General features: G+C 35.3%; 1 protein-coding gene across 3 annotated transcripts in view; it reads left to right on the forward strand.

Moving 5' to 3' along the window:
• Nucleotides 1–18,606, forward strand: part of LOC128229669 (uncharacterized) — a 30,977-nt gene extending 12,371 nt beyond the window's left edge. For all 3 annotated transcript variants that reach the window (XM_052941449.1, XM_052941446.1, XM_052941447.1), the window contains exons 17-32: nt 136–225; nt 958–1,008; nt 4,387–4,459; nt 4,631–4,704; nt 5,133–5,257; nt 5,688–5,803; nt 6,042–6,308; nt 7,873–8,045; nt 8,594–8,673; nt 10,885–10,951; nt 11,093–11,272; nt 12,610–12,679; nt 13,679–13,797; nt 15,493–15,681; nt 15,966–16,261; nt 16,616–18,606. In XM_052941449.1, coding sequence (XP_052797409.1) covers nt 136–225; nt 958–1,008; nt 4,387–4,459; nt 4,631–4,704; nt 5,133–5,257; nt 5,688–5,803; nt 6,042–6,308; nt 7,873–8,045; nt 8,594–8,673; nt 10,885–10,951; nt 11,093–11,272; nt 12,610–12,679; nt 13,679–13,797; nt 15,493–15,681; nt 15,966–16,261; nt 16,616–16,772 — 2,127 coding nt within the window. In that variant the 3' untranslated portion in view covers nt 16,773–18,606. The remainder of the gene's footprint in view (nt 1–135; nt 226–957; nt 1,009–4,386; nt 4,460–4,630; nt 4,705–5,132; nt 5,258–5,687; nt 5,804–6,041; nt 6,309–7,872; nt 8,046–8,593; nt 8,674–10,884; nt 10,952–11,092; nt 11,273–12,609; nt 12,680–13,678; nt 13,798–15,492; nt 15,682–15,965; nt 16,262–16,615) is intronic.
• The last annotated feature ends 448 nt before the right edge of the window (nt 18,607–19,054 follow it).

A 19,054-nucleotide genomic window follows, 5' to 3' on the forward strand; every position in this document is an offset into this window, starting at 1 on the left:
ACTTTTGATTTGGTATTAAATGAATTAATAATGTTTCAAATTGTGATGGTTTATATGAGTTCCTGTTACATGTACCTAACAATTACAAACTGATTCATATTAATTTTATCACAAATACCCATCATATGTTTCCAGTCATTCATCCAGGATTTAAAAGAGAAACTGCAGGACAGGATACCAGAAATCCCAGTGCGAGTGAAGAAACGTCCAAAACCTAAACCTATAGTAACTTCAATTTTCTAAATTTAGCTTACCATATCATATATAGAGCATGGTTTCTTTTTATTTATAATATGTCTGTTTTGGCAACCCCACTTGTTTATGCTTAGTAGCCTGCTCAAAAGTCATTGTAAGAGATATGTTAACATCCAAAAGGAGGTATAGTAGCCACTCTGTCGTCTCTGTGTCTGTTTGCCCATATCCATATATTTCTATTTTGTCTCATCTGTTACTTGAATAGTTAATTTCACTCAAGTTTTAATAAATAAACAGAAGCATAGTAAAATATGGTGCACATAGCATCCCTGATTCGCCTTAAAGATCAAGGTCGCACTTAGAGGTCAATTGGCTGTTTCTCTGACAAGGGCATTTGTCTTGTACTGGTGACAGCTCATGTTTTCTGAATGTTTTTAAGCAACTAATAAATAAGTATTGACACTAAGTGACACCAGGAAACATGACCATATAACTTGTTGTAAAAAAGTCTATGTGAATCAATTAATAGGAATGAGAGTAATCTAGGAGTATATGTGTCAACCTCTCACCCAATATGTTGTGAATTCAATCCCCACTCTGGGAGACTTCTTTTGTCTCTGTAAAATGATGCAGTACTGGTTTCTGCTATTAAAAGGAAGCAGACTCAAGAGTGATACTATGTCTTCATAATCAAGATAAACTAAATTTGCATAAACCAACTAGTAATCATTAAATTTTATGTAATACATTATCTACTTGCAGAAAGGCAAGAAAGGGAAAAAAGAGAAGAAACCTCCACCTGAAAAGAATGAGGTAAGCAAACACTTTCTGATTACAGTGGAAACTCACTAAACCGGATCTCCACAAAACCGGACTCCTCGGCATACCGGACTTTTTCAGAGACTGAGTCCCGTTTTTCCCCTTCTATTTTCAATGTAAAAAAATCCCTACAAAACCGGAAGCCCGGAATTTCGGATACCGGACAAAAAATTGAGAAAATTTGTTAGTTGTCAACATAATTTTACCTCACAAAACTGGACGTTTATTTGTTCAAACATGTCAAAATAATTTTGTGTATTAGGAATTCGCGAATCGCGTGTCACTTTGTTTTGACAGCCTGTGCGTCATTAAATATTACACCTGTAATGTTGTGTTAACTCGATAATGATGATTGTGCTGTGGATTGACTGTCTCGCGATAATCAAACGATAATCAAACTTGTGAAAAGAAAATTGATTGAAACATTAATTTGTTTGTTGCAGAAAATAAAGAACTATAAACGGATATTTAGTGATCATTTTGAAGGGTTGTTTTATTTAAAGACTTCTGTGATTGAATCAAATTAGAGCGGTGCGTTAATTAAATCACAAACATACTAAACAAGCATTAAATTACGCGAGTTGTTTTATTTCAAGACTTGGAAAAAAGATGATTATAAAAACGCAGAAATGTTTAATTATGCTTATCACTTTTGCAAGTGCTTTAATCATGTCTCAACCTCCGTTTAAACGTCGGAGAATTGAACTGTCCCTAGAGGACAAAAGACTTTAAAGGTTAACTCAGTTAATATTTTGAGTAAACTTACTCCGTACATCAAATCCCCACTAAACCGGAATCCTCACTAAACGGGAAATTTTGCCCAGTCCGGACCTTGTCCGGTTTAGTGAGTTTCCACTGTACTAGTTTGATTTATTGAGTCAGGGTAGAATGTGTTTCATGCATTGTAATGTTCATATCTTTTTTAAGTACTACAACAAACTGTCATTTTGTACATCATCATCATCATCATCATCATCATATATACTGTGAAATCGTTTTTAGCTCGACTATTCGAAGAATAAGGAGGGCTTTACTACTCGCGTCGTCGTCAGTGTCCGGTTAAAGTTTTAGGACAATTTGGCATTTTCACCTATAACTTCAATACCATTCATCCAATTCACTAAATACTTCACCCAGTTGTTCAGGCCCATCACATAATGAGGTTAGATAACTCCATATTATCTTTTATACAAATTATGGCCCCTGATTGACTTAAAGTTTTAGGGCAAGTTGGGATATTTATTAATAACTTCTATAACCTTCATTCAATGGACTTAATACTTCACACAGTTTTTCAGGACCATCACACAAAGAGTTTATTTAACTCCATATCCTTATTCAAGTAATGGCCCCTAAATGACTTAGAAACTTAGGTTAAAGTTTGAGGGCAGGTTAATGTTTAAAGTCAAGTTAGGATTTTAATAAAAAAACCTTCTATACACTTCATTCAATGCAGTTAATACTTCGCACAATTAATGATGACCATCTTACAATAAGGTCACATAACTCCATTTTAACCTTAAATACAAATTATGGCACTTGATTGATTTTTTTATTTCTTTTAATTTCTTTTGACACACACTTTTTATATTCTTAACCAGGTTTTCATAAAGGAAAAACAATTTATTAGAATGACTAGCGTCATTGTTCGGGCTGGTGGAGGGCTTCAAAGTCACCTTATGTATCGAATAATTTTAGCTAGGTTTGACTTAAAGTAATCAATCTTGGTATATACGAAGAGTTTATGGAGACCTTTCATGGGAATTTCTTTGAGGCCCCTAGGATCAAGGTCAAGGTCAAAGTAACTATTAATAGAAAAATGGTTGGTATTGAATAAATTTCTTTAATAATACCCAGTAAGTAAGGGTCCACATATTGTGACCAAACTTGGTATATACAAAGAGTTTATAGAGACCTTTCTGAGATGGTGTTTTGGGCTCGAGAGTAATGGTTTAGTTCAAGGTCACTGTTGCTATAAATAGAAATATGGTTAGTACTGAATAACTCAAGTAAGGGCTGACATAGTGTGACCAAACTTGGTATTTAGGAAAAGTTTATGCAGAGCTTTCATTGGATTGCCCCCTAGGGTCTAGGTCACTGTTACTAAAACTAGATTACTGTTTGGTACTGAATAACTTTAGTTATGGTTGACATACTGTGATCAAACTTGATATGTAAGAAGTGATTATGGAGGACTTCGATGGAATTGTGTTTGGGACCCCAGGGTCAAGGTCACTGTTACAAAAAATAGAAGAAAGCATGATTCTTGTTCAATTTTTACATGGTTTTTATATTCACTTCTAAGTCAAAGCAGCGTTGTCAAGCACGCTGTCTTACAACAGCTCTTACTATTCGCGGGCTTGAAATTTTATGATTTTTCACAAAAAGGAAAAAAATTGGGTTGTTAAATTTGTGGATTTTCATTTTTTTTTAGAATCAAAAACACCAAATGATCAAAACTGTGATCCCAAATTGTCTGCAAAATCACCAGGCGCTTATCTCGTGCTATGTTTCACCTGCATCACGTAGTTTATGACACCATTGAATGTCAATGTTTTTTCAAATTGTGAAAACACTGTAAGGGTGTTTAATTCTTAATAAACAATCATAGGAGATACCAGTAACCGGATACAGGGAGGCCTTAACGGAAACATCAACTGTTCTCATTTTCATACTGATCCATATTTATTCCTTGTTGAGAATTACTCATGTTAATGTTTAGCTCATATCATTTCCATATTTATTTCATCTTTATTTCATTTTATAACTTATTATTTTACATTCACTCGTTATCTGCTCATTTAATATAAATGCAGCTCAGAAATAATTGACTTAATATTTGGTAAAAAACACAAAGTGGCTACGATGATGTGTAATAAGCATGTTTGCATGTACCATACAAAAGGTTGATAATCAGTTTGTTTTTATGTTCCGGCAATGTCATATTAAAAACTGAACGCAAGTACTAATAATTGATATTAATTTATTATCATTGAGGTTAAATAATGTATAATATAAAACATAATAATAGTAATATGAACAATGCTTTAGGTACTTACAAGTTGTATACTGCGACCATGTATATTTATGTTAATACATGTGTACCCTTTTACATAGAGAGTTTGATTTCAGAATTGAAGATCAAAATTGTGTTGGGATCTTGAATACATGGATAAGCCAACCCAGGAAATCCCAGGAAATCAACAAAATTTTATATACATATACATGTATCTTCCTGAACTTAAAATTCATAGCTTTGTTACATGTACTTTTTGTTTAAATATAAATAAACATTCATACAATTGTCATGTATTATACAGCCCAGATGTAATGTATCCTATTGTATTGATTGAGAGTTTGTGTGTTGTCTAGGCACCTGTGGTGGAGGAGGGAGAGTATGAACATGGGAAGGAGGACAGCCACATCCATGGCCACCGCACATCAGGTATAGAGACAGTTAACAGGTACCATTGATTGGCCAGAAACTTGCACTTATATTGATAAATGTGATGAAAGATGTGTGACTTTTTTCTCTTGTGCTACATACTTTAAAATTAAAAATGAAACCTCAGATTATAATGAACGTTTTTATCGCTCTGTACCCTGTACACTTCAGTGCTGCCAGTTGCTACCCTCATTGACAGGGATGATTCTCCCCCAGCTGTTGTCAGAGAAGCTGTTCTCATGAAGGTACACAATGCTGTTTTTAGCTTGCCTGTTGTTGTTTTGTGTGTGTGTTTTGAATTCTAGAACTTGGCAACAAATTATGGCCATTGATTATTCAGCTAAAACTTGTCAATGTTTTACCAAATGTTTGCAATCCTTAAACTTAAAAGCAACGAAATAGTTGAGCACGCTGTCTCTGTGACAGTTCTTGTTTAATCTTTTGTTATAACTCAGAAACTACCAAGTTATTGAAATGAGATTTAGTACACATTACAAAAGGCAAAACGCACATATGTAACATGATCAATCAATATGTCTCAGTCATTATGTTAGTTTTCTCCTTGGCCACCTGTAATTGGTTTGTTATTTTTGTATGTTAAGATACCAATAGACCTTTTAAGAAATTTTGAAATTTGTTTTAGATACCGGTAACAATTAATGCATATTTTCAGTACATGTTGGACTGCCACTTTGATGATATGTGGAACAGTTTCCTCATAGAGTTGGCTGGAGGAGATGTTTTTCCTCCAAACCCTTTCCCTAGGCTAACTTCAATACTCAGACAATTAGCTATGAAGTAAGTACATATGTTCCAAATACCTAGAACCAAAGGTTCTAATTATTTTAGGAACTATGCTCTATTGATTAGGTCCGTTAGTAATTGATGATTTTTTGCACATGTTTACCTTATATTTATTTATATATTATACTAATTTTCTTTCATGAAAAATTGTGGAATATTTTTTTAAATGACATATATTCACTATTTTGACCAAAATAAATAATAAAAAAAATTAATAAAAAAATATTTAAAAAAAAAATGTATTACTGTATCCAGGCAATGTGACGAGCACATTTGCCTAGAACAGTCTCCTTGTACAAAGATGTCATGGTATTTGAGTTTTACACAGTATTAAGAATTTGCTGTCAAAAGTTATATAAGTTATGCTCTTGAAGAGCGTTGGACAAATGGTTTTTAGAATTTAATAAGTGCTGTTTGTTTTAAGGATGGAACTGTTCTATGAAAAGACTTCACATCTGGTCGGTACGCTTTTCAACACGGGGGTTACACTGGAGGATGAGAGAAACCATGTGTATCACATCCAGGGCCTCAATGTGCATGGTTATTGTTTTTTTCTTAAACAACATACCTAAATTAATGATTTTACAAAACAATGTTTTAATTACAGCTGAACTAAGTTCATATAAAATTATTTTATGCAGATTTTGTTTATATTGAATTATTACAGTATATTTTATGATGCTTTAACTGGTTCTCAATAACTATGTTTATGTTGAAGAATATTAAACAAAATTAAAGGTTTTCCTGTCTGATTCAATACAGTCATCCGATTTTGTAGGTATAAAACCAGCCATGCAGATGTTAGATACAGGGAGTTACACAGATCTAGCTGATCTTCCGCAAGTGTTTGCCAAGCTCCAGCAGAAGTCATACATCCAGAAGAAAGGCCCGTACCGTGTGGGCATTTGCCTCGCCCTTAGTGGCCCGGGTGTCTGGTACGGGAGGATGCAGCCTTACCTGACTGAGATAGAGTTTCACGAGCACTACTACATACAGGGGCCGTCAGGATGCTCTGGAGAGGCCATACAACTGTTCTCCAGTATAGGTAGTTTGTGACTTATTTTTAAATAAGTATTGTAATGAAGAAATTTCAGTTCATTTTGCTTATTGTGATATCTGATATCGTGACTGACACACAAAGGTCACTTTGACCAATCAACAATGAAAGGCTTACTTGTATTACCTATCAAGATGTTAAGGCTATATATTGAGGTCAAATACAGTGTAGCTGAATGAACATGACACAATATCTCTGTCAGGTGTAAAAGAGTTTTGAATTAATTTGCCTCTTCTTAATCTGCATGTGAAGTCATAAGTAACAGAATATACACATGTTATCTGTATTATACCCCTGCTTCACAATGTAAAGTTTGGGCTAAAAAGGAATCATGAGTTTCGTCACTTCTGTCTCACTGGCCTTCCCGCTTTTTTGTCCCGTCCTTTAATCTTTTTTTATTTATGGTTGCATTTTGAAATAATTTGGCAGAATAAGCCACCATAAGATGATGTCATGTCCAAGACCGTGTCCCTTGCTTCAAGGTCAAGGTCACTGTGCACCTCAAAACTTAGTCAGTTTTGTTATATAAGCCTTTAATACTGATTATGTGTCGCCTGCAAGACCCATGACACTACCGTAAAGTTCAAGGTAAGTCATTATGGAATACTTAATATATTGGCATATATATAGTTGGTTGTGTTTGGGCATGGAGGGATTTGAAATTATTTGGCACATGTGTTCAGTACATAAAGGTGATGTGTTGCATGCATGACCCAGAAACCAAATTTCAAAGTTCAAGGTCACACTTAAGAGTTAAATCATTTTGGAATGCATCATATCTGCTCATATATAGAGTATCTGTGTCCAGGCTGTAACTTGCATGGAGGGACTTTAATATTAATTGGCACATGTGTTTGGTACATAAAGGTATGCAAGCCCCTAGATCCTACCTCTAAGTTCAAGGTCACACTTAAAGTTAAATCATTATGGAATGGTACATATTTGCACATACCCATATATAGAGTCTCTATGTCCAGGCTTTGTGATGCCACAGGGACTTTAATAATAATAATTGACACATGTGTTCAGTACATAAAGGTGATATGTCGTTTGCAAGACCCTCAACCCTACCTTAAAGTTCATAGTCACACTTAAGAGTTTAATCATTATGAAATGCTGCATATATGCATATAGACGGAGACGTTTCTGGGCTGTATCTTTGTTATGCACTAAAATATTTTAAAATTACTTGGCACATGTGTTCCATACATAAAAGTGGTGTGTAACATGCAAGACCTACGTCAATACAACTTACTTCTTCACTCATCTACACTTGAGGTCAACCATAAGTATTACCTAAATGAAGACATATTGATTATTGAATAATCCATTCAACTGGATGGCATTTCAGGGGCATTTGTCACTTACTGTGGCAGCCCTTGTTCTTTCAATTTTTGCCTGAGACAATTAATAACATTCTGTGGCGAGGTGGAATGCGGGGGGGTAGTCATCACATCAGTGAAAGGTTTAGTTTTATACTGATACCAGTGAGCATAAAACACAGATTGTTCAATCTTTTATTCAAATGGTACAGTTCTAAATTTTTCTCCAGTTTACTCCCACCTGGAGGAGCTAATTACCACCTCCGGCCTTCCTGTTGGAGGGGTTTACTTTGGCCAGCAAGCTCCTGATCACTGGTCAAGCAAGGACATCTTGAACAAAATGGCAGGCTTTAGTGCCGTATTTGCCCAAACTTGTATGAAGAAACAACCCATTTATGCCAAGGTAGGTTTTATTATTATCATTTTGTTTTTAAAGCTAGTATTTAGTAAAAGGCACTCTTTTTTAAATTGTTCTAGAAAGTTACACTATTGTATATCTGCTCTTCAAGCAGCAATAGGTCTGATGGTAAAACTGACATAAGTAGGAAAAATGATGTCATTTTTGCCCTCTTTTACATGTCAAAAGACCTTATGCTTACAACTAACCATTTCAACTATTGTTATAAGGTCCTATTTTGCTTCTCATGGTTCAAATTTGCCATAAGGTTGAAGGTTGTATTGTTGTCATTTTTTTGGTCTCTAATAATGGACACCAGTATTGATTTAATTTCATAAAGAGACTGGAGTATGTCTCTAGCAATATGTCTCAATATAATATAATTAGAAATGTAAATGGGTTGAAATTAAACTTGTCTGTAATAGTGTAAATCTTTTGTATGAGATTCATGAACAAGGCAGTGTCACATTTTCGAGAGATTCACATACAAATGGACAATTAGTAGTTTTTTTACTTGAGATTGTTCCAATCTGTTGTATTTATCTATATTTTAGGCATACATTTCTCTTGGAGACTGGCGCTTTGTCACAGTGACAAAATATTTCAAATTGCATTTCCTCAGTCTCGAGTCAGAGTATGAGTGTTGATGTGATTAAAGTGGTGCAGTCAAGTAATGCTTTTAAAACATAACACAGGCCCCAATTTCTTGATACATTTTAAGTCTCTTATAACAGGATTAAGTTAAGATGATTTTTATGTTTTAGTATTATTTGTGTATGAGTTTTTGGCCTTTAAAAGGATTTGTTTATGTCAATCATGATAAACGGCTTTTAATTTAGTAAAATCAAGATCTGCAATCAATACGATAGTACAAAATATGGCTCAATGAAATGAGCTTCTTAAGCTTGTTGCCCGTAAGCATTTTGGAGAAAATGGAGCCTGGATTAACCTTTGAGATTAGACTTTCAGTATGTCTCATACTTGCACTAGGTTATACTTACCAATGTGTTGCCTCATTTGTAATAGAAACAATTAATTGCCTTAAGAATTGGTATTTGTATTTGTAGTCTTACATTCAATGCTAATAAGTTAATAACAATTGGTGAAATGTAACAGGAATATTGATGTTAATGTTAGTTTTGAGAAATTAACCAGGTGTGTACATGTATGTCTGAATAATATTATATACAATTAAAAGGACTTGACACCAGATGATACAAATGAATAAAAAAAATGAGAAAGAAACTTATATAAAATTTCTATCATTGTGTACAACGCATTGAATATTACTTACTGGTGTATCACATTCTTTACGACACATGCATCACAGTTGTTGCGCATTTTACCAGTTTGAAATTTACTGGGCTTGTCTCCCCCATAAAATCCTAATAAGTTTAAAAATAGCGTCAGTATATTAACTGTACTCAGCACGTGACTTTCACATGCTTTATTTACACACCTTATGGTTTCCCAGAAAAAGCGCATTGTAATACTGCTGCAAAACAAAGTACCAGTTGACACAGAACCTGACAGATCAACATTGGTGTTGAAATGAATTGATGGAAACTTTTTGAAAGATTTTAACTCTGCTGAAAACGACGACAAGGTTGCTAAAACGCTTACTGACAGTTTAGTGTGTGAAACAATCACATGACTTGCAAGGTGTTTGGAAAAAACATTCCGGGCTGTTTTAAACTCAACTGAGATTGTGTCAAGATTGTTGCGTTTATTCTTTTAATCATGTGAAATGATGTATTATCGGCCTCAAGGTTATTACCAATTTTGGGGCCGTCTGGTGTCTAGTCCCTTTAACAATTCTGCAAAAGCTTTTACTTAAATATAAAAAAAAGTCAGAACAACTTGTTTATTTCGAATATTTTATGAAATGTTGATAATTTTGTGTGTAGGCTTTTATCATTAATCAACATATTTTCCAAGCTTTGACATTTTCCTTATCACATCTTCATTTTTGTTGAGCTAGACATATTCACCACAATATTGGTTCAGTGTATTTGTGTATATCAGTCAGTTTGTGCATGCCTCTGTCTGGTTTTGACCTGTATGGACTGTAACTTTGTCATGCGTAGTGGAATTTAAAATTACTTGGTACGAGTGTTCACCATGTGAAGATGTGTCATGTACAAGACCCATGTCCATAGGTCAAATATCACAGTAAAGGGTCATTTCAACGAAATTCTTAGTAATTTGACTTGTCTGAGCTGTAACATGGCCATGCATAGGGGGATTTTCGAATAGCTTGGTGCAAATGTTCACCATGTTAAGATGGTGTACTGTGCACAAGCATGTTAATAGGTCAAAGGTCATGGCCTCACTTAAGGGTCATTGGTCAAAATCCTTTGAATTTTGGCTTGTCTTGACAGGAACCTGGCCATGCTATGGGGGATTTCTAAATACCTTGGCACAAATGTTTACCTTGGAAGCTGGCATGGTGCTTGCATGACCCATGCCTGAAGTCAAACTCAAGAGTTATTGGTCAAAATCTCTTGTATTTTGGTTGATCGGGTTGTAAGGTCAAGGCCTCACTTAAGGGTCATTGGTCAAAATCCTTTGAATTTTGGCTTGTCTTGACTGGAACTTGGCCATTCATTGGGATATTTAAAAATACTATGGCACAAATGTTCACCATGGAAAGATCCATGTCTGTAGGTCAAGATTGCATTCCAGGATCTCTGGTCACCTATTAAAAAACATTTTTTGACTTGTTCGACATTACTGTCATGCATATATAGCCATCAACTTTCCAGCATTTATATTTCCGCCAACAAACATCTAGTTTTACCATAGTTTGTTAATTCAGCTTTGATAGCATTATATACTTTTCCAGACCCGAGCTGTTTTATGAAGAAAACCCAGCTGCTTTATACCAGTCTGTCTTTTCATCCAAGGAAAGGGTAAGACAAAATAAATGAAAATCTCACTTAACTTCATTAACGAAGACTGCATGAGTCTCCTTAACTATGATGGTGACTGTATGATGATGATTAATGTATGGAAAGCATTTGAAATTAAACCTCTAATCTAAATCTTATCAGGTGACCTTTCACTGTCAGAGGAGTGGTTTAGCTGGGGCAGGTAGTTATTGTGACCCCCTGAGTGCAGCGAAGGTGGGGAAAGTGGTGGCGTATATTGAGGGGTGTATGGGGGAGTGTGAGAGGAGAGGGGACTGGCTCTACTTCTACAGGCATCTACTGCTGAGGGACCTTGTTATGCAGGTAGGATAAGGGAGCATTTAATATGTTTAAGATTTGCAGGTTAGAGCAAGTGTTTACAAGTTTCAAATAAATGCTGATACAATTGATAAAACACCAGTAGATGTAAAAATCAAAGTAAAAGATGGTGAAAATGGCAATTTTAATAGTAAAATTGAAAAGAAGTTTTCTACCTTATCACATTTGCAGTAGTATAAAGAATATATCTATGGTCTGTTCAGTGATGCAGTGATGATCTGTGCTTTTTTGAGAAGAAAAATACTGGTTATTTGGTTGGGGTATGTTGTTGGTACGGCAGTCAGCCAGGTAAGTATGCGGTTGGCATGCAGTTGTAAGGGATGGTATCAAACAGGTTGTTTCTGTTGAACTTTAGTTAGCATTGATGTGTAGTGCTGAAACTTGTTTGTAGGTTGCTTATGTGAAGATATAGCTAGGGATTGGTCAGAATCAAAATGGTGTTTTGGGGGGTCAGTAGGTTCTAGATCAAAGTTGGTGTTTGTTAAAATAAATGATTTAACTCAAAAACTTGAATTAGGAATAATAATTCTTGGTATAATTACAAAGCTTATGTGAAGGCTTACACAGTGATTGCATTTGGGATCAAGGTCAAGGTCGCTGTTACTTAAAGTAGAAAAGTTGTGTCTGTTCAATAACTTGGAAGAATTGGCAAAAAAAATAAACTTGTTTTGTAGAAAGCTCATGTTAAGACATACCATGGAGTTGTTTTATTCGTTGGTAGGGTCAATGTCACTGTTTCTAAAATATATTTTTTTGTTACACTCTATTTTATATAAAATCAATATATTGTGATGAAACTTGTTGTGTTAATACATTGTGCAAAGACATACCTTGAGATTGTTTTTTTAAATTGGTGGTGTCATGGTCAAAGTAGCACTTACTTAATATTGAAAATGGTTTCTGCTCAATAACTTTAGTAAGTATTGATGGATCGTGGTGTTGTTTAGAAGCTTATGTGTGGACATACTTTGAAACTGCTTAAAGTATTACTCAATAACTGAGATAAGAGTAACATGTAGATGTATGAAACTTAGTCTAAAGGAGGCTCATTTGATACATACCCTGGGGTTCAATTTAGGTCAGCTTACAGAAAATTAGAAAATGGTTTTGGCCCAATAACTTTAGTGAAGAAAGATGTGCAGTGATTAAACTTGGAACCTAGCAAGCTCTATAAAGTATTTTTGTTTGATTTGAACATGGTGCTTGTATCTAGATACCCAAAATTTAAATGTTTTCAAGGTCCTGATTGCACAAAATAAGACCTGCCTCATCGCATTGCGGCATTTCTATTATTGTATATAACAGATTATATTTACTTCCAGGAAGATGGTCATGTCGCCGATTGCTGGAGAATGTTTCACTCCATTGTAGGAGAACTGGAATACCTCATTGGTAGATATTATAGTTTGATAGCTTTGAGGGTAACTGTGAAAAAGATATTAAAATAAGGAGGTATCTGGACTATAAAGCAGTTTCATCCATCATGTTCCATCACTGAAACTTCTTGTGTCACATGTAGCTCCAAAAGTATTGCACCTTCATGCTTGAAACTTCCTAGGAGTGTAAATCAGCCGGGGAAGTTGTGCACCAATGGTTTTTTTTTACATTTCACTTTGTTGAAAAATAATTAATGCCCCTTGATATTTGCAAAATGGTCTGAAAACTATTGTGCCACATGTAGATTCACAAGTATTGCACCTTGTACACAAATGAAACTTCATAGGAATGTTGATGATGTTTTTTTTTCGACACTTATGCTCTTACTATAGGTATTGCCATAGACAGAACTATAATGACATCACAAAAAGTGTTTAATTTATTTCATTACAGGTTGCATAAGAAACATGTGGCTAAGCATGTTAAATTTCACATAAACCACCGTAACCACTCATAATCACAAGGCCTGTTTAAGGCTAATTTTTCATGCAAAATTAAAATCAGCTTTGTTGAAATGCATTAAATTGTATTATGATAATAACGCACATGCTTATGTTGTTAATTCCTAACATTAACCTGTGTTTAAGGATCATATGTGGGAATTCATCCCGTCTCTAATGGCTCTAGTTTTTCTTTTCTTATTTGGCTAATTTTTCTGTATAGATGAGCTACTGGTACATATTAAAACCTGATTTCATATAACAAAGGGTGGGATGGGAGGGTTGGATCGCCAAGCAACAGGTACTTATTCAGAGTGGTAACGCCCTTACCGGTAAGTTGAAAGGTGTGACACCCTTTCACAAAGAACATTAAGAAGTTAACACAGTAAATGTAAAAATTGAACAAAAGTAAATGTAGTGGTGTTAGGTCATTATTAGTCTGAATAATATATCTTAACATTTTTGGGGATATTGACACCTACTTACAAATACAAATTTGCTGATATGTGTTAAGGTCTGGTGAGCACTATGCAGGGCTTGGTGGAGATCAACATGCTGTACGGGGAGGAAGAGCAGTCAGGGGCAGACAATCCTAATACACCAGAGCATTTAGAGGCAGGTTCACATGCAAAGGTTAGGGGCCTTTCTTCTGCAATCAATGGTTTAGTTTGATTTATATAAAGTTTTACTTAATTGGATAGGATAGGAATATTCATTGGATCGTTTAGGAGTTTCGTTTATTTTGCAGTGTTTCTATAGACTTATATAGAACCCTTCCCTAAAATATCTGCTTTATGTCTACCGGTAAAATGTAAGGGTTGTTCGGAACTTGTTTGTCACTGATAGATATAATCCCAACAATAAATGCTGCTTTGGCATGACCTTGTTGATTTCCACTTTGACCGTTTTTTAAGTTTGGTGAGTGTAATTTTAGCTTCAATATTAAAGTGGTTGTAGTACATTACATTATTATGAATATATTTGACCTTGACCTTCACATCAGTTTGCCATGAGGTCATTGTGGCCATCTTGTTAATGTTTAATAACTCAATCCTATCTGGGAACATGCCAAACTTTATCACAATGTATGTGCATAATATCTTGGCCAAATTTTATACATGTACCACCCTTATTGTTAAGTAACTTCTGTGTCAAGGCACATCAAATGTCCAACTTTGACCAAAATGATCTCCAACTTAACCATTTATTATCCAATCTTTTTCTCACAATGTTTATTGCCATAAAATCTAAGACAAATTTGATCATAAGTATGATCATGCCATCTTTCATAACTAGCCTGATCGTTTCAATAACTCCGCCTAAAACTTAGTCTAGTCTGCTCTCTTATTTTACCATTTCTACAGAAATTGATTATGATATAGTCTGACATTAAATCTCAAGTAAGTTTGATATATATTCCCTTGAATTGTCTGTTATATAAACTCTGTGACTTGCATTTATGTATTGCTCCACATTGCAGCACTTATGTTTCCTTTAGGAAGTAATTTTTCAGTATTTTGTTGAAGAATCAAAGTTTGCATATATACATACAGAGAAATGGTTTGTGAATATGACTCCCACATATAATTTGAATGAAGTTTAATTGCATGATTTAACATTTACACAATAGAATAAGAAAAGAAACAGGAAACAAACAATACACCCAGTAATGGTTTAAGTTTATATCAAATACTAGAAAAGGGCCAGTCACACCTAGTCGATTTGGCCTGCTAGAGCTATACCACAGCACAAAATTAGCGATTTTCAGAGATCATACAGAAGGCCAACAGTATCGCATTGCTAAACTGGTAGTACATTGTCAGAACAAGAAATTAGCAATGCCGGCAAAAGTATAACTTTTTGAACATGCTAAAAAAATTCTGCCGTTGCGCTGCCAGAGCGAGCAATGGCACTTCAATGGCAGTACTTCTTTAATGTCGGCAGACCACCAGTAGCACCCCGTAATGGATCGGCAGCTCTGTGGTGGACTCAATGTGTACCATACTGGTATAAATTTTGAACATGTTCTTAACTCCGGTTTAGTCAAGGCAGGTACACCAGTAATGTGTGACAGGCCCTTAAGACATGTATAGCGATTGGGTCGTGAGGTTTTTCAATTCCCCTCTATATGAATACTTTCATGATCAAAAGTGTTTAGACCACCCTGATTATAATATCAGAAGGAGGTACATTTATACCACATATTTTAAACTTTATTTTAGTGATTACATCAAATTTTCATTTGTGCAAACTAAAACCAAATCTTGCATCGAAGAAATACTCTCTAATAATCTTGATAAAAATATTTTTTTTAAACAATTGTTTCAGAACCGTGTTGATCAGAAAGCCTTCTCTTCTATGATTGTTGCCTTTGAGCAGAAGTTGAGATCTGTGTGTTCATCGAAAATCACCATGGTAGCCCCGTCTCTCCCAGAATACATCATTGACAGGAAGTTCAAGTCTGCTGTAGAATATGATGAGCTTACACAAGAGCCTAGTCTTGCTGTTGAACAACAGGTACCACATTTTTTAATAAACTGAAATACAGAGACAACTTGCTGGTAAGCGTATTGTCATAATTGTTTAAAAAACAACAACAAAATGAATTCCATTAGTTTCTTAGTTGAAGCCAATGTGTATTTAATATGAGGCTTTTATGAGCTTGACAGTTTGTTACTCACACAGGATTGAAAAATTGCATTACAAATGAATATTATAATGATGCAAGTAATGAAAAAAAACTGAATTGATTGATTGATTGATTGCCAGCCACTAAAGGTTTTTTTAAATGTTAATGTCAGACTATCCAGACACTGGAAGAGCTGAAGAGCATGCTGCAGTACCTACAGGACGTGTTGAGCAGTGATGTACACAGTGTGCTACCAGCCGTCACATACCACACTAACAGGCTCACACAGAGGCCCGTCCTGGAGTCTCGGGCAAGCAAAACTCCGGAATACCCTACTCAAAGGGCAGTTCTGGAATCTCCTGTTAAAACTCCTGACCCAACTCAGAGGGCCTACCTGGTATCCAGAGAGACCAAATCCCCGGAATCACTGGCTCGGTCAAGCAGTCAACATGTTGGTACTCACAGGAGGTAAAGCTACAGTGAGGTTTAATATTAGAAATTAGTTTTAAGCACATTTTAACAGCGGCCATTCTATCGTTTGTACACATATGTCTATCGCCATAGTTAGGTTGAAAGAGCAATTCCTACATCCATTGTCATTACTTCATTATTATGTTAATGTGTAGTTTTTATGACTTTACAGCTTATTGTAAGTATATTTTTTTCATTCAGCAATGATAATTCAAACTGTGTCATTTGTGCTTCACTACTTCCTGAAATATATTTATTTATTTTGTCCAATAACATATATTCAGATTAGTTAAGCAAGTCATTATATAAATACAATCTTTCTGTTTTGTAATAACAACATGTTGGTTTCAGACGGGAGAAAAGACCAGGCCTCTTTCTGGGACCTGGCGAGGAGAGATCCAGGCCAGACAGTGTTGTGTCCCTGACCTTCAGTGAAGGTCATTTCAGGAGAACTGCTGTACACAGCATGACCATTGGAGAAAATGATGATGATGAGGAGGAAATCTGAAAGCTACAATGATTAAACTCTGTCTGTGATGTTAAAAGTGATATGTCATTGACACAAGATGCCTTTGAGGCAGTTTTAAGATTATAACCATTCAAAATTTGAGGATAGTTAGTACATTTTTTAATCATGTTAAGTTGATGACTGATATTTGCTGATAAGCATGTATCCTCTTAGCAGCAGGGAGTATGTAAATGACATAATTTCAATGACTAATATGAGTAGTGACCTTGACCTTTGACTCCATGACCTCAAAATTCATATGGGTCATCTACTGGTCACCCTAACCTAACTGTTAAGTTTGAACCCCATGGGTGCAAGCATTGTCAAGTTATCACACAGACAAGCTTTTTGGGTTTATGGTCACTGTGACCTTGACCTTTAACCCGATGTCCCATAAATCAATATCTACTGGTCAGGCCCAACCTCCAAGTCAAGTTTGAGGGCTATGAGTGAAGGCATTATCGAGTTAACACTCTGACAACTTTTTCACATACAAGATCACTGATCTTGACCTTTGACCCGAGGACCCCTAAAATCAATATAAAAACTCGAGCAGCCGCTCATGTCATGTATTTCCGTTACAGATAGAAAAATCCGACCTGAGGGCAAGCACATAAGCCAGAAAAGAGGCTTGCGGAGTAACCGGTCATGCAGCGTGCCCGAGGTTTGGATATTTCGATCCAAAACATGATTGATATTTTTTCTGGCATACTGTATCTAAAGTTATCAATTTGTCAAAAAAATGACGTAGAAAACTCACTTTTGTACATTTTACTAAAAGCGCGAGCGACGTTGTCAGTAAATCAGTAAATTTAAATCACTATTGACGTCAAAAAGTTCCTTTAAAAATCACGTTTTTAAGATTATTTATTTTCAATTTTAATTTAATATCTTGCATACTTATATCTTTGATACTTCATAAACCATACAATAAAAGAAATAAGAAGAAGCCGTTGTTGCATGTGACTCATCTTAGATGGGTGCGTAAGACCAGGTTTTTCCAGCACTGGTCACATGACCGGAAACACATGTCTGGTATGCAAGAAAATTGATTGATGACACTTTTTAAAATAGTTAAAGTCTGTTGAAAATGACGAGTTGCTTAAATGCATATTGACAGTTTAGTGTGTGAAACAATCACCAGACTTGCAAGGTGTTCAGAAAAAACATTTCACACTTTTTTTAAACAGGGAAACCATTATGCGCTATTTTTAAACGGCGAAACTCAGCTGAGATAGTGACATTATTGTTGCGTTTATTCTTTTAATCATGTAAAATGGAATATTCTCTGCCTCATACTAGCTCGCATTGACAATTTGAGGCTTGTTCGGGGAAATACTGTATTTTAGGACCATCTGGTGTCTAGTCCCTTTAACAATTGTGCAGAAGCTTTTATTTAAATATAAAACACAGAGCAGAACAACATGTAAATTACACATATTATATGAAATATTAATAAGTTTGTGTGTAGACTTTTATCATCAATCAACATATTTTTCCATGCTTTGACACTTTCTTATTGCACATCTTCATTGTTGTCGAGCTTGATCACAGTGAGCTAGTCTTAGGCGCCACAATGGTGGTTTGGTGTATGTGTGTATGACCATCAGTTTTTGCATGTGTCTGTTGGGTTTTGGTTTGTATATTCTGTAATTGCGGCCTTGCATAGGGGAATTTAAAATGACTTGGTACAAGTGTTCACAATGATAAGACGTGAGTCATGCACAAGACCCATGTCTATAGGTCATATATCACAATAGAAGGTCATTTGTCAAAATTCCTTGTATTTCGGCATGTCTGAGCAGTAACTTGGCCTTGTATTTGGGAACTTTAAAATAACTTGCTGCAAATGTTCACCATGTTTACATGGTATGTTTTTTCATACCATGTTGTGCACAAGCATGTCAATAGGTTAAAGGTCAAGGCCTCACCCAAGGGTCATTAATCACAATTCTTTGTCTTTTGGCTTGTCTTGGCTGTAACTTGGAAATGTAATAGGAGATTTCTAAAACACTTAGCACAAATGTTCACCTTGGAAGACGGTATGGCTTTTGCAAGACCCATGTCTATAGGTCAATCTAAAAGGTCATTGGTCATAATCGCTTGTATTTTGGCTTGATCGGTTCGTAACTTGGGTATGCATTGTGAGAGGTGTTGTTTTTTAACTCTCATAATGAGTTTTAAATAGTCAAGCTGGAATTGGGGAATTATACTACTATCCTTACATCCCCAGACCTCAGAACCATTAAATAAAATACATGAAGGTGCAATCATTGTATTAA

The sequence above is a fragment of the Mya arenaria genome, chromosome 4 (genome assembly GCF_026914265.1).
Source record: "Mya arenaria isolate MELC-2E11 chromosome 4, ASM2691426v1".
Taxonomy (NCBI): Eukaryota; Metazoa; Mollusca; class Bivalvia; order Myida; family Myidae; genus Mya; species Mya arenaria.